The following is a 13,000-nucleotide window of genomic DNA, read 5'->3' as shown; positions in this document are numbered from 1 at the left end:
TCCAGCCCTAAAACCAAAATCCAATCAGAGAGAGAAAGAGAGAAACTGAAATGTAAGTATCGACCCCTTTATGTTGGTATCGTTTGGTATCGATTCCAATGTTGGTATCTATATTGTCGATATTGGGATCGACCCTCCCACTACTGCTGCAGGAAAGAAAATCCACACACTCTGTTACCGTGATGGTCAGAGGCATCACCATTATCTTTCCGCTGGCCACGTTGTTTAACCCCAGCTGACGCAATGAGTAGCTTCTCGTCGTGGAAAACATGTTATGCTGTTTGAGAAGGGTCAAATCATTAACATGCACTAAGCACAGAAAACATCTAAGCAGAAACTGCTAAAATTGGGTTAATAACTATCCAACTCATTATTGAAATCTGGAAGAATAGTGGGGAACCATTGTCTTTGAGAAAGAAATGTGGTGGCAAAAAAGCCCCAATTTATTGTGACTGGAGATCACTTAAGTTTTTGGTGAAATCAAATTGAAGAAAACAAAAGCTGAACTCTGACTAATAGTGAAAGTAAGAGCAACCCAAGGGACTGGGACTGAACAGCTGTGTAGCATCAGGAAAACCACTTAAGGCTTCAATTTGCTATGGAGCATGAAGATTGGACTCTGGAGCATTGGAAGAATGTCATGTAGTCTGTTGAAGTGAGATCCCAGCGATTTGCCCTAAGGACATAACATTTAAGCTATGCAAGTCCTGAGGTACCGTTTGACCATTAACTCCAACCTCAAGACTCTAAGAGAGAGGGACCTCATCGTCTTGACATGTCCCCTCAACCAACCCCAATAGAACATACTCAAAGTTAGATTTTCTGTATTCACAACCACATTCTTACACTGTATTTGAATGACACAGAGAATCTGAATCTCCAGGATATTTTCAGTCACATGAAGCTAAAGCACTTGCTGAAGTGGAGCTTTAAAATAATGGTATTTTTACAAGTCATATTGTGGAACCTGAACACACCGTGTTCCTCTACATGCCCTACAGATGGGGCTGAAAGAGTGTCGGTCGTCTGAGGCTTGCAGAGGAGCTCAAGGCCAGACTGAAAGCAGAGTCAAGGCTCAATGAGATAACGATAACCTCGAATCTTCAACATGACATGCTTTACACTAAAGTTACTGTAATTGGACAACTTCAAGCTGTCCCTTTATTCCCTTTATTCTTCTTGTTTCTTGTTTCCATTGAGTACAAGTTGGAGAATGCCCATCCACTCCCTGTTAGAGCCACCACCTGCTTTCAGCGCTCTTGAAGGTGAGGCAGTCCTTTACTAAGTTCCACTCCTTCCTGGATCTCCTCAAGAACGTTGGGTGGATGCCCAGTACAACATGTCTCTTTTGTCTTGAAAAGTGTGACGATGTGTTTTTGAGTGTTCAGCTTTGTCATGTGTGTCTAATCGTTCAGTGTTTTATTTGTTGGATCATGCCTGACCGCCTACTATGCCGGTTACACCCGTCATTCATTTCATTCATACTAATTCATGCCGCTGTAGGACACATGACGTCATTTAGTGGGTGTCCATCGTGCTGTATGAGAATCAGAAGGAATCAAGGTATCAAGCATGGGTGTAGGAGATGACAGACATCCTCATGTGACTGTGAACGATTCGGTTTCATTCAGAGTCTCTGTAGTGGCTCAGTTGGTCTGATTTGCTTCCAACATTCAGAAACTCTCTTTGTCAGAACAGCCAGCTTTCTGTTTTTGATTTGACGTTTGTTTTGAACTGACAGGTTTTTGTTTTTTAATGACAGCGTTCCAGTTTTAGTTCTGGTTTGACTCATTTACTGTCTTTGTCTGATCTGTCTGTGCGTTTACCTTCGGTTTTTCTGTTCTGTCCTTCTGTCTTCTGAGAGATACCTTCTCAGAGTTTTGTGTTCAGTGATCGTCTTCTTTGCTTCTAGATCTTTCTTTAGAGCTGTCGCAACAAATCTGAAGTTAATCACTGTTTCATGGAGCCTTATTTTAATGTTTTCCACTTCTTTTTCATGCTAGCCTTGTTTCATGCTGGCCTTGTGCAGCTGATTAATGCTGCTGTTTTGAAGGTTTCACAGATTTTCTGTGCTGTGATTTACACTCATGTAGATGAAGAATAATGTCACTTCTCTCTGGCTGTAAATCTCTGATATAAGGTCTTTCTCTTTCGTTATATTAGTCCCTCCTCCCTTTTTTTTATTGGCAGCTTCAATCTGTTCCTGGAGTCTGAAGTTATTTCATTTAGTTTATGGGTCACTATCTATTCCAAGGATAGCCTTATCTGTTATATCAGTCTAATAAAATAGGTTTTAGTATGTGTTATTTGTGTAAAGAGAAGCAGAGATATTACGAAAACCTGACCTGTGGATGGATCTGGGCTCTGAGAGGACGTTGTTGACTTACTCAAGCTGCTTTGTAATCCACCTCCACTGCATTGCTCAGTTTTAACAGATTTAAGTCTAAACTAGTGTATATTTATCCATGCATAAATGGTCTTTCTATTAGTAAATATGAGTGTGACCCAGATGATATAGACATCTCTGCAATCCCACCATGCACCATGACGCTATTCATGTTTAATTCGCTTTTATTTTATTAAACAAACTGGTCCAGGGTCATGGAAAACAAAAAGGTCCCGATGTTAACACAGGCCATCTCCTAACTTGAGACACCGTTGCCTCAGTTTTACAACCAACAGAAGCATAAAACAGTGCCTGTCTCAAGTGAGTGTTTGCCTCTTTATGTTTTTTTTTTCTTCTTTTTTTCAGTGCAGCACTGCATACAGATAGTTCACACCACTGTGCGTCAGTAGCTCCACGGCAAGGCTGCTTGACTCATGTCTGCTACCAGAGACAAGCTGTCTTAGTGGGTCTTTGACCTGTCGAACAGCTGTTTGAGTTGGTCCCGAGAAGTGGCCTCTTTCTGCTGCATGAGCTCAGCGTGGCCCTTGGTAACACCCCAGCCATCGGGGGAGGACATGGAGGGACACAGCGGACGACCAGAGGCTGGCTTCAGGTTCTCCCAGTAGTCACGGCGGGCTCTGAAAGACAAACAAATATAATATTTATTCTAGTTAGATCTCGCTGGTGCTGAAGGGCAGAGTTAAGGTGGGTGCTTATGGTATTTAGAGACGGATTAATAGTTGTTTCCTGACCTTGCTCTGACCCATGGCTTGGTGTGCATCTCCAGACCAGCACCCCAGTTGCCATGCTTCTCTGATGCAGGTGGAAGGAAGCCCCTCTCAGGTGCAAGCTCCTCTGCCACGGCCCTGATGTGATAAGGCTCAAACCCACAGCAGCCACCGATGAATCGGATCCCGGCGTTGTAGGCCTCCCTGGCGTATTGGTGCATGTCCCATCGGGTCAGAATCCTGGGCTCCAGACCTGAAAAATGAAAAAAATCAGTTTTTCCACACATTTAATTGTTTGTGGTAATTATGTGCATTTTGACTTTGCTTTACTGCGATGCAGTAAACCCTGTGCCTGCACATGAATTATCATTATTATTATTATTACCAAAGGGGAACTCTGGCAGATCAATGAATCCCTGGCAGCTGCAGTCAGGAGTGTGGTAAGCCAGGGGCTGCACCATGTAGTGAGCCTTCAGCCCAGCCTTCTCCACTCCCTCCTTCATCATCTTCACAGCCTTCACGCAGGTCATGGGGTCAAAGTGGCAGTTGATTCCCACAATCTGGGCACCTGCAACAACACAAGGCATGGGCGAACTCTTACTCATAGCTAAGAGAATGGATGTTTAAGGGACACGGCACCATCTGTTGTTTGGAGTTGGATTTGCAAGGGTTTCAAATTTCAAATTTTCCTTGTTAATGTTGTACAGCTGGTGCTGGTGACAGTCAGAACAGAACAACTACCGGGCACAGTTTTGACATGTAGATTGATCTCGGTTAAAGCTATGTTAAAACAGATCTCAAATTTGAGATATCACTTACATTTCTTTAAAAGAAAATCATTTCTACTGTATGTAACTTTATTAATAATAATAAAAACACTTTTTAAGTACGACAGAACAATATCAAGTTACACTCATGAGTTAATTGGGATTTTATTAATGAGAAAAGGTCACTGACCTGCTTTGACCAGTCTAACAGCACACTCTGCTGGTGAGATACCGTGCATGTCTCCCTCTGGTCCAATACACATACAAGCGGCCACCGGCTTCCCTGTCTCCTTCAGCACCTGCACGGCCCACACGGCCTCCTCCACATGCTCAAAGTACTGCAGGACAGAGACACGGGCACACCGTCATATCTCGTATTCCCTCGATGTGGGAATTAAATCAAGGTGATAAAACGCCTGTTTAAACTCTACCTCAGCAATCAGGAAGTCCACGTTTTTCTTGATGAACACATCCAGCTGTTTCTTGAAGATGGCCTTCACCTCTGTCTCGCTTTTGCAGCTGAGGTAGGATGGAGTCTGGCACACTCCTCCGGCGACCAGAGCGTCGCCCTCATTGGCAACCTCTCTGGCCAAATTGCAGGCGGCCTCGTTGATCTGAGCGCCCTGGAGAACGAAGCCAAATGATGGTGGAGCAAAGGTTAGAATCCTTTACACCCATTTTAAACTCTCTGCATTGGCTTCTGATCTGCTTCAGAATTTATTTTAAGATCCTTTTATTGGTTTATAAAGCTCTTAACGGTCCTAGTCCAAGCTTCTTATCAGATTCACTTTCATCATATGAACCTGGCAGAGCCCTCAGGTCTTCCGGTAGTGGCCTTTTAATAATAGCCAGCGTTAGAACAGAAACCCATGGCGAGACAGCCTTTTACCATTGTCTGTGGAACAGCCTGAAGACCTGAGGGCTGCAGAGGGTGTTGATATTTTTAGTTTCGTAACTATCTATTTGTTTACTCATTTACGATTTCTTTTTTTTTTAACTCTTTTACTGTCTGAGTAGTTAACATTTTTATAGTGTTTTTTATGACCTTAAGTTTGATTTGTATTTATTTATTTAATTTTCTCATTTTATGCTCTTAGGTCTATATATTATTTGTGTGTGTGTGTGTGTGTGTGTGTGTTGTATACAGTTCCTTTTTGCTACTTTTTGTATGAAATGTGCTGAAAAGTCTGATTGATTGATTGATTAAAATGTTAAAAGCTATGAGTTTTTAGACACAACTAGTGAGCATACTTGGTTTACATTGTGATTAACATAGTGATGCTGCCATGAGCCACCTAGTGGATATTCTCATTACTCCTTTGCGGTATGGTGTCTCAGTTAACTTACAGTGAAGGTGAGCTTGTTGCCCCTGTTCTCCAGTTTGTCATCACTGGCGTAGAAGGTGAAGGTCTGCATAACATTGGATCCGGCCCTCAGGAACTCCCTGTGCAGCTGTCGCACTGAAAACAGGCAAAACAAACTGTCATGCATCCTGAAAGGTCTTCCTGAAATGGAGTATTAAAGCTTGTATAGAAGTTCGATCTCACCTGCTTCAGGGTACTCTGCAGCAGCTTCAGGGGTCCAGGGACCGGCCTTCACGTAACCTCTCTTCTCCAGGGCAAACACAAAGCCGCCATCGCCAATCACAATCTCTCCAGCGTTAAGACGCTCCAAGATTCCCTGTAGACCATGACAAAGTTAGAGAAGCTGCAGATGCCAGTTCTGAGTCAATGGGGCCAAAGGGTCATTGGTGAGGTATGCATTCCTGTACGCAAACTCTTTGATAATATATATGTTTGACATATATATAAATCCATTACACATTCTGTGGTTCCCCAGATCCAGCACTACATCCCCCTTCTCCTACTGACCATGAGCCATAAAAAAGCAAAGAACAGCTGCACTACTTGTAATGTGATAGACAAGAACCTTTTCATTCTCAACATGCTTGACAGTCAAATGCAGTTTTCACATTTTGTGGTCATTTAAATCTTGAAACTTTGTCTGTATCTGCAAGTCATGAAGTATAAACCTCAAATTTAAAAGGGCATTTGTATTACATATGAACTAATTACAGTAGAAATGGATATTTGTTACTTATTATTTTAATTTATACTGTATGCACTTTACCACAGCAATGTCTGGTGAGCACTCACATCGATTTTTTATTATGAGGCAGGAAAAATTAAAACTTGAACTTATATTAAGGTAGAGTTTATGGTAAAGGGTAATTTTAGGAATAAATTCTTCTGAACCACTGTCAATAAAAGAACAATAAGATGCACTATCTGTACACTGTAGATTCATCAGTCTGATGTAACAACAGAAAAAAAAAGAGTTGAAAGCCTCAGTTGTGTAGGAGATGCTTTAGGAAGACTGCGACCCAGAATACACACCATGCAAAAACACAACCATAAACATGTCCCCCATCTCTTACAGGCACTCATCCACAGTGCACAGTGCAGTTGAGATCAAATGTCTGGTGCAAATATATCATAAAATAATCTTGCATACTGTTAAGAATGGAGTTCCACTAAATTATTTCAATTATTCTATGGCCCCTGTTTTGACAAACATCCACACATACCTTTTTTGCTGGTGCCATTATCCTGAAGATGCGTGGACCCCCTGACTGCTCAGACTTTGAGAGGCTGAAGTGACATTAGCATGTGGCAGAGGGCCTCAATAAATCTCTCAGAAGAAGAGGAGGGGTCTAAGTAAAACCTGCTCTGATTGGCAAGAGGCAAGTTACACAACTCCAATGTTTACTCCTTCCCCTCCCCTCTTTCACTGAATGAGAGCATTGTGTGTGTGTGCTACTAGTTTGGTCCGGATTAATTACGCTTATTGGTGTGTTTATCCGACTCCCTCTTAGTTTGTGGCTTTCTGCTTTTTTGACCCTGAACAGACAATTTCAGAAGGTTCAAGCTTTTTAATGAACTAGTTAGGACGAGATTTCTTCTTAAATCAGTGTATGTGTGAACTGTGGTTTGTTGCAGCAATCCGATAACACTCATTCCGCAATTAAAACACATAGTTGTGAACTTAAGTTACTCAGGTTTATTGATTTTGAGGTTTACATCATGACACTCCATAAATGGAGCATCGCTGTTACAAGTGCTTTTCATCTCCCAACTGAACTGGGGAAGGCCGCTCCTCATCGCTCTCGCTGACCGAATGTGATGAGGGGCTCGTCATTGCTTTTGCCGCCACGTCTTGCTCATGCAGATGACTTGACTTTCTTCTGCATGTCCAGCACATGCTTCATTTCCTCGGAGCTGGTGGACTGGCTGTGCTGCAGCAGGTCGGCGTGGCCTCTGGTCACACCCCAGTTCTCCGGTGTCGACATGGAGGCGCACTTGGGACGACCACTTGCGGGTAAGAGATTCTCCCAGTAATCACGACGGGCCCTGGAGAAGAGCGAGCGTCGGTTCATACAAAAGAGTCGCCAAATAATTTAATTCCAGCATCTGTGGCACATTGAGGGTGTATATTTTCGGATTTACCTGGCTCTGACCCAGGGTTTGGTGTGCATCTCCAGACCAGCACCCCACATTCCATGTTTCTCTGATCCAGTGGGCAATATTCCTCTTTCAGGGGAGAGCTCCTCTGCCACGGCCCTGATGTGATAAGGCTCGAACCCACAGCAGCCACCGATATATCGGATCCCAGCTTTGTAGGCCTCTCTGGCGTACTTGTGCATGTCCCATCGCGTCAGGATCCTGGGCTCCAGGGCTGAGGGCAAAACAAATATGAGAAGCTGCCTGCATGACTGATTGTTCTTCTGTTTTTAATGTGCAATAAAAATATGTATTACCAAAGGGGAACTCTGGCAGATCAATGAATCCCTGGCAGCTGCAGTCAGGAGTGTGGTAAGCCAGGGGCTGCACCATGTAGTGAGCCTTCAGCCCGGCCTTCTCCACGCCCTCCTTCATCAGCTTCACGGTCTTCACGCAGGTCATGGGGTCAAAGTGGCAGTTGACTCCCACAATCTGGGCACCTGGAGAACGGGGAGCATACATTACTGTTGTTTCTGAAAACACTCTGAGGAAGCAAAAGGACAAAGTGAAAGACCGTGCCGTGCGCTATAACTCAAACACATACCAGCCTTCACCAGCCTGACGGCACACTCCCCGGGTGGGACACCGTGCATGTCTCCCTCTGGCCCAATGCAGAGAGAAGCAGCTACAGGCTTTCCACTGGTCTTCAGCACCTCCACAGCCCACACGGCCTCCTCGACATGCTCAAAGTACTGCAATGAGAGACACAGCAATTTACTTCGTCCACTTATATATATTTTGAATTTAAGTAGTTTTGAGTCTAAACATGACCTGAATTCACCTCTGCGATGAGAAAATCCACGTTCTTCTTCACAAACACTTCCTGCTGTTTCTTGAAGATGGCCTTCACTTCTGTCTCACTCTTGCAGCTCAGGTAGGACGGAGTCTGGGACACTCCACCGGCAACCAGTGCGTCTCCTTGACTTGCTACTTCCCTTGCCAGGTCACAGGCTGCCTCATTGATTTGCGCTCCCTATAGATTATGTTGGTGATGCACAACACACATAATGTTTATTGGTAGTAAAACAGACACCTTGAATTTGCTAGATCTGCTCAGTGTCGCTCTGTCTATTCAGTGACACAGTCGGGTATACGTACAGTGATTTTTAGTGTCTGACCCCTGTTCACAAGTTTGTCATCGCTGGCGTAGAACGAAAAGGCCTGCATGACATTAGATCCCGCCCTCAAGAACTCCCTGTGCAGCTGCCGCACTGATGAAAACATACTCGTTAAAGTCACGTTAAAGGTTTAGGTCCACGCATCTTCTGTCTGGACCGTGTTGGGATTCAGATGCAAAATCTGTTTGTGTCGCCTGTCCTACCAGCTTCAGGATCTGTCACGGTAGCCTCAGGAGTCCATGGCCCGGCCTTCACATACCCCCTCTTCTCCAGAGCAAACACAAAGCCACCATCGCCGATCACCACCTCCCCGGCATTGAGGCGCTCAAGGATACCCTGGAGGAATAGAGAAATCCATAAACACGATCAACGCTGAAAGAATTATGAGCTTACAATAACTACATTGTAGCTCATTTTACATCGGTAATAAGAGGGGAGCACGGAAACAACTATACAAAGAACAGTGAAGTCATACATATTGTAACATTACTGAGAAACTGACAAGTTCTTTATAAAGTGTTTATGCTGCAGTGCAGGTGCAAAGGTGCAAAGATAAAAGCATTCCTTAGCTACAGATTCTCCTGCAGTGGCCGCTTTAGTCTGGCTATTTCACAGACCACTCACACATAAAACCTGCACTGACAACATTTTACATACAAAATGACAGTCCATATAATGTGATTTTACCTTCTTGACAGGTGCCATCTCTTCTTGCCCCGTTCCAGTTGCAGCACTAAGCACTTGGTAACAGCAAACCCCTCTTTTGACATGAAGAGTGCCGAGAGCAGCTCATCGCCTAATTTATACTGCCTGCGGCTCATGGGAGGATTTTAATTTGGTGCCAACATCATGTTTAATTTCCACATGACCATTTGGACATTATGCAATGTAGCCTGACTCAAAGATCAGTGAAAATGGCACAAGTTGTAGCAGCTGGGGTCAGATAACACAGGGGCAGGAGTTTATTATAGAAGGTGAGTATAATGATGATATTGCCAGCTTAGCTAATAATAACTCTTGTTAAATATTAACTCATCACAGAGCTATTTGTCATAAAGCACACTTTAGCAAAAAAAAAAGTGTGTCACACCTAAACTGCACCAGGTACAAGCCATTGTTTAACACATCAGAGCTGCTTTAGGGTGTAACCTTCTGGAAAAGGCTTTTGGCATGATTCTCCTCAGAGCGTGCAAAGCAGGTTTCTGGACAGTCTCCATACAGACACTCTCTCTGCTGGAAGCTTCTCTAAAGGCCTGAAAACGTCCACGTGTGTTGTGCACCTCCATCAGCTGCAAGTCTATGAGTCGTCAGATCACATGCAGAACTGATTTAAATACTGTACAATGAATGGAAAAATGGTTTTACAGTTCTCAAGCCATGCTCAGAATTGAACAAATCCAGCTTCTCCTTGTGGCATTGTTGGTTGGGTTGGTCACTTTAGGAGAACAGTATGTTGTTCAGATGAAACGTAGCTTCGTTTTATTTAGTTTTCCAACAATTAAATGAATTAAAGTAATTGTCGAAAATAGTCGCAACATGCTTGAACCAGAGTTTTGTCGTGACCGCGCTGCCTTGAATGACAAACTGTATTATTCTGAATTTAACCACAACTACATGTGGGTCTATATGTGGGTCATTGCCTTTATCTAGGTTAACTAGGTTACCTATTAACACCTCATTTTATTTCCACCGTCTGCATTGTTATCCTTGTTGTTTTTTTGTTTTTTTTTATCCACAGATGAATTGTAGTGTTTACACACACACATGCATGCACACATACACACTCACAGACACAAACAGGCAGATATGGGCTTATTGACCTTCAGCAGAGAGGTGGTGCATAGTTCTGTCAGCTCTGGGTCTATCCAGTTTCAGGGGGAATGTTACAGATAGGCCTTCCCACAGTGTTTATTAACAGAGTCAAAGTTCAGGAAACCTCCTCCAATCTATAGTCCACCATAGGATTTCATCAGCTTGTACAAGGAGCATACACACATTACCGTGTGCATACATTACCGTGTGCAGTTAACTGCACACGGTAATGTGTGCATGTATTTGCATTTATTTAATTATTCTCCCCAAATTCAAACTGAAGTAAAATCTTATTTATTTGCAAAAGTCTGAGAGCGTGGTCAACACACTTTTGGATATTATGTAATGTCTTAATGAAAAATAATAAGTTAACACTTATGCTCACATCCGGATAAAGCAGAGAAACGTGAATACGAATATAAGAAATACTTGAAGTCTGTGCATGTATGTATTCTAACCAGTAATCATAACACACACAAAAAAAAGCTTCTCCTCACAGCAAACTGAGGTGTAATGTCCCTTCCCTTTACTGGCTGTATTTAGAAAGCAGTGGTCTGTTTACTCTAAGGTGTAGTAGTTTCACCAGCTATACTAAAGGGGCCCTGTGAACGTCCTCCCTTGAGGCACTTATAGTGGGTATTTATTTACACGTTTGTAGGTGTCCGCATGTGCAGAAATAACTTAAACGTGTCGAGTGTCACCAAGGTGCTGATTCAGGCAGCAGATCCACAGTGGAAGGAACCTCAAATTGCACACACTGAACCACAACCCTGGTCTGAAAAGAGCTCCACAAGTGCTCCTCACGGCACCTACTGCCCGAAGCACACGGCACCAACTGACCTAAGGACTTAGATAATATATAATGAAGGCCCCACAGAAGATGGCCTTGATAAGGTTTTAAACGATTCCTTCTTTTAGACACAGGGTGCAGGTCTGTTTTTTTTCTCCCTTAACGTCACATCTAATCTTCATTCATTGACTCACATGCTGTCACATAAGCCACATCAATCTTTACATGTGAGGGAGTTTCGCCATGTGTTCAATTCTATGAAATCTATTTAAAAAGTGTATATCTGCCCTATCCAATTTCCTCTCAGTTATTCCAGCTATTCCAGTTGATGTATCAGACGCCGACCAGCAGCTGTACCGAACGCTTGTTTTCTTGTGGGTGCAACTAGTTCTCGCAGGCTGAAGCAGGAACCGAGTCTGAACAGTCATAAGGTGAAAGGAGAAGGACCGGGGGGAATCCAGCCCACTCTTCGCAGTGGGCTGGAATCGTTTGAGGCGCAAGGAGTGGGAGTGAGGCAGGCTGGGAAAAAGGCCAGCTTTTGAGGCAAGAGAGTGGAGGAAGGGAACGCTTAAAGGTGCGTGGTTGCGAGCTCTCTGTGGAGACACATGAGTGTAGTGGGGGTGACCTGGGCTGACACTGATAAAACTGTGGTTAACTATTGACTCCCGACAGACTGATAAAGTGCCGGAGTTACATGTAACATGCTCTTTTGGCCGTGTGACAAATACAAATACTGTGGTTTTCAGTGTTAATTTCAAATTAAATGTGCATTGCGTTTCGTGGGGATGCGACAGGTTATGCTGGTTCACTTTTCTGCGTTGCTTCACTTTCCTGCTATAGACGGACTCCCTGCGCCACTGCAGCCCCCTGTTTACCTCCACCCCTTCCTCTGGTCCAATCATGATGCAGGCTGAAGACACATTCTGCTGAAACCGTCAATTCTTTGTGGATTTGTAGGCCACAGAAAGACAGATAGGGAGAGGGACGCCGAGCAGCAGAGGGAGAGGGAGAGGGAGACAGAGAGCAGTCTGTGATCAAACAGGGCTTTGCCAGCTTCCTTATTATCTCTCGAATGTTGCATAACTCTTTGTAATTATTGGCACTCAGTCAATTATTCTTAGGTCCTGAATTTTTTTTTTTTTAAAGTTACTAAAAAAACAAACAAAGGCGGTAATAATAATTAAATGTAATATTACTTTGAGACACAAGGGGGCAAGATAAGACATTTTCTTCAGGGATAGTGGACTCCTCTCTCACACCTGCAGTGTGCTTAGGTCCCCGAGTCCTTTGATGTCATGAGAATATAAATGATATTTTTATTACTGTGGCTGTGTGGACTCTCAGTGGCGCGACTTGTTAACCACAAAGATGATTTAGAGGAGTGAGACTGACTGAGATTGAGATGTGAATATTTTTTGTTTCTATTTGGTTGTTGTGTATCTTTTCTGCTTTTATTTTGTAATCTTCTTCCTTTACCCTCTTCAATTAAATGATTGGTTTCTCCTTGGGTGCAGTCTTGTCAGTAGTCTCACCTGTGCCTCATTGATCTCAGTGTGTGTGCATATACACCGATCTGCCACAACATTAAAACCACTGACAGGAGAAGTAAATAACGCTGACCATCTTGTGACATTTCAATGTTCTGCTGGGAAACGTTTAGCATTCATTTGGATGTTACTTTGACGTGTAGCACCCACCTAGACCAGACTATTCACCCTCACCCCATAGCGATGACGCTCCTTGATGGCAGCGGTCATCTCCAGTAGGATGCAGCCTGAGATGCTTTCCATTTTTTTTTAATCCAGCTCTTTTTCAGAAGGCAAATTTATGAACGTGTGC

The 13,000-nt window shown here is 43.5% G+C and overlaps 2 protein-coding genes and 1 long non-coding RNA gene across 3 annotated transcripts; 1 reads left to right on the top strand and 2 right to left on the bottom strand.

Annotated features, from left to right (window-relative positions):
• Positions 1 to 2,553: 2,553 nt before the first annotated feature.
• Positions 2,554 to 6,607, bottom strand: LOC125012488 (betaine--homocysteine S-methyltransferase 1). The gene is made up of 8 exons (XM_047592469.1): positions 6,469 to 6,607; positions 5,429 to 5,561; positions 5,229 to 5,341; positions 4,313 to 4,504; positions 4,072 to 4,219; positions 3,500 to 3,682; positions 3,139 to 3,367; positions 2,554 to 3,024 (listed from the first exon to the last, which is right to left on the bottom strand). The coding sequence occupies exons 1-8, from the start codon at positions 6,484 to 6,486 to the stop codon at positions 2,847 to 2,849; spliced, it is 1,194 nt and encodes a 397-aa protein (XP_047448425.1). The 5' UTR covers positions 6,487 to 6,607; the 3' UTR covers positions 2,554 to 2,846.
• Positions 6,608 to 6,921: 314 nt separating this feature from the next.
• LOC125012487 (betaine--homocysteine S-methyltransferase 1-like) lies at positions 6,922 to 9,389 on the bottom strand. The gene is made up of 8 exons (XM_047592468.1): positions 9,247 to 9,389; positions 8,763 to 8,895; positions 8,540 to 8,652; positions 8,223 to 8,414; positions 7,986 to 8,133; positions 7,699 to 7,881; positions 7,388 to 7,616; positions 6,922 to 7,291 (listed from the first exon to the last, which is right to left on the bottom strand). The coding sequence occupies exons 1-8, from the start codon at positions 9,262 to 9,264 to the stop codon at positions 7,102 to 7,104; spliced, it is 1,206 nt and encodes a 401-aa protein (XP_047448424.1). The 5' UTR covers positions 9,265 to 9,389; the 3' UTR covers positions 6,922 to 7,101.
• Positions 9,390 to 11,515: 2,126 nt separating this feature from the next.
• Positions 11,516 to 12,679, top strand: LOC125012490. Its single transcript, XR_007113283.1, has 2 exons — positions 11,516 to 11,735; positions 12,002 to 12,679. It is a non-coding gene; the product is annotated as an uncharacterized LOC125012490 (long non-coding RNA).
• The last annotated feature ends 321 nt before the right edge of the window (positions 12,680 to 13,000 follow it).

The sequence above is a fragment of the Mugil cephalus genome, chromosome 8 (genome assembly GCF_022458985.1).
Source record: "Mugil cephalus isolate CIBA_MC_2020 chromosome 8, CIBA_Mcephalus_1.1, whole genome shotgun sequence".
Taxonomy (NCBI): Eukaryota; Metazoa; Chordata; class Actinopteri; order Mugiliformes; family Mugilidae; genus Mugil; species Mugil cephalus.
Note: the sequence above shows the minus strand (reverse complement) of the source record. Positions and strands in the feature narration are given on the sequence as shown.

Bases quoted from the DNA above. Each gene is read 5' to 3' on its own strand.
- LOC125012488 (XM_047592469.1), bottom strand. The intron at 4,220-4,312 runs GTAGAGTTTAAA...TCTGTCCTGCAG, and splicing joins TGGACTTCCTGATTGCTGAG to TACTTTGAGCATGTGGAGGA. The intron at 3,368-3,499 runs GTAATAATAATA...TTCATTTTTCAG, and splicing joins TCTGCCAGAGTTCCCCTTTG to GTCTGGAGCCCAGGATTCTG.
- LOC125012487 (XM_047592468.1), bottom strand. The intron at 8,415-8,539 runs GTACGTATACCC...CATAATCTATAG, and splicing joins GTCAGACACTAAAAATCACT to GGAGCGCAAATCAATGAGGC. The intron at 8,134-8,222 runs GTGAATTCAGGT...CTCTCATTGCAG, and splicing joins TGGATTTTCTCATCGCAGAG to TACTTTGAGCATGTCGAGGA.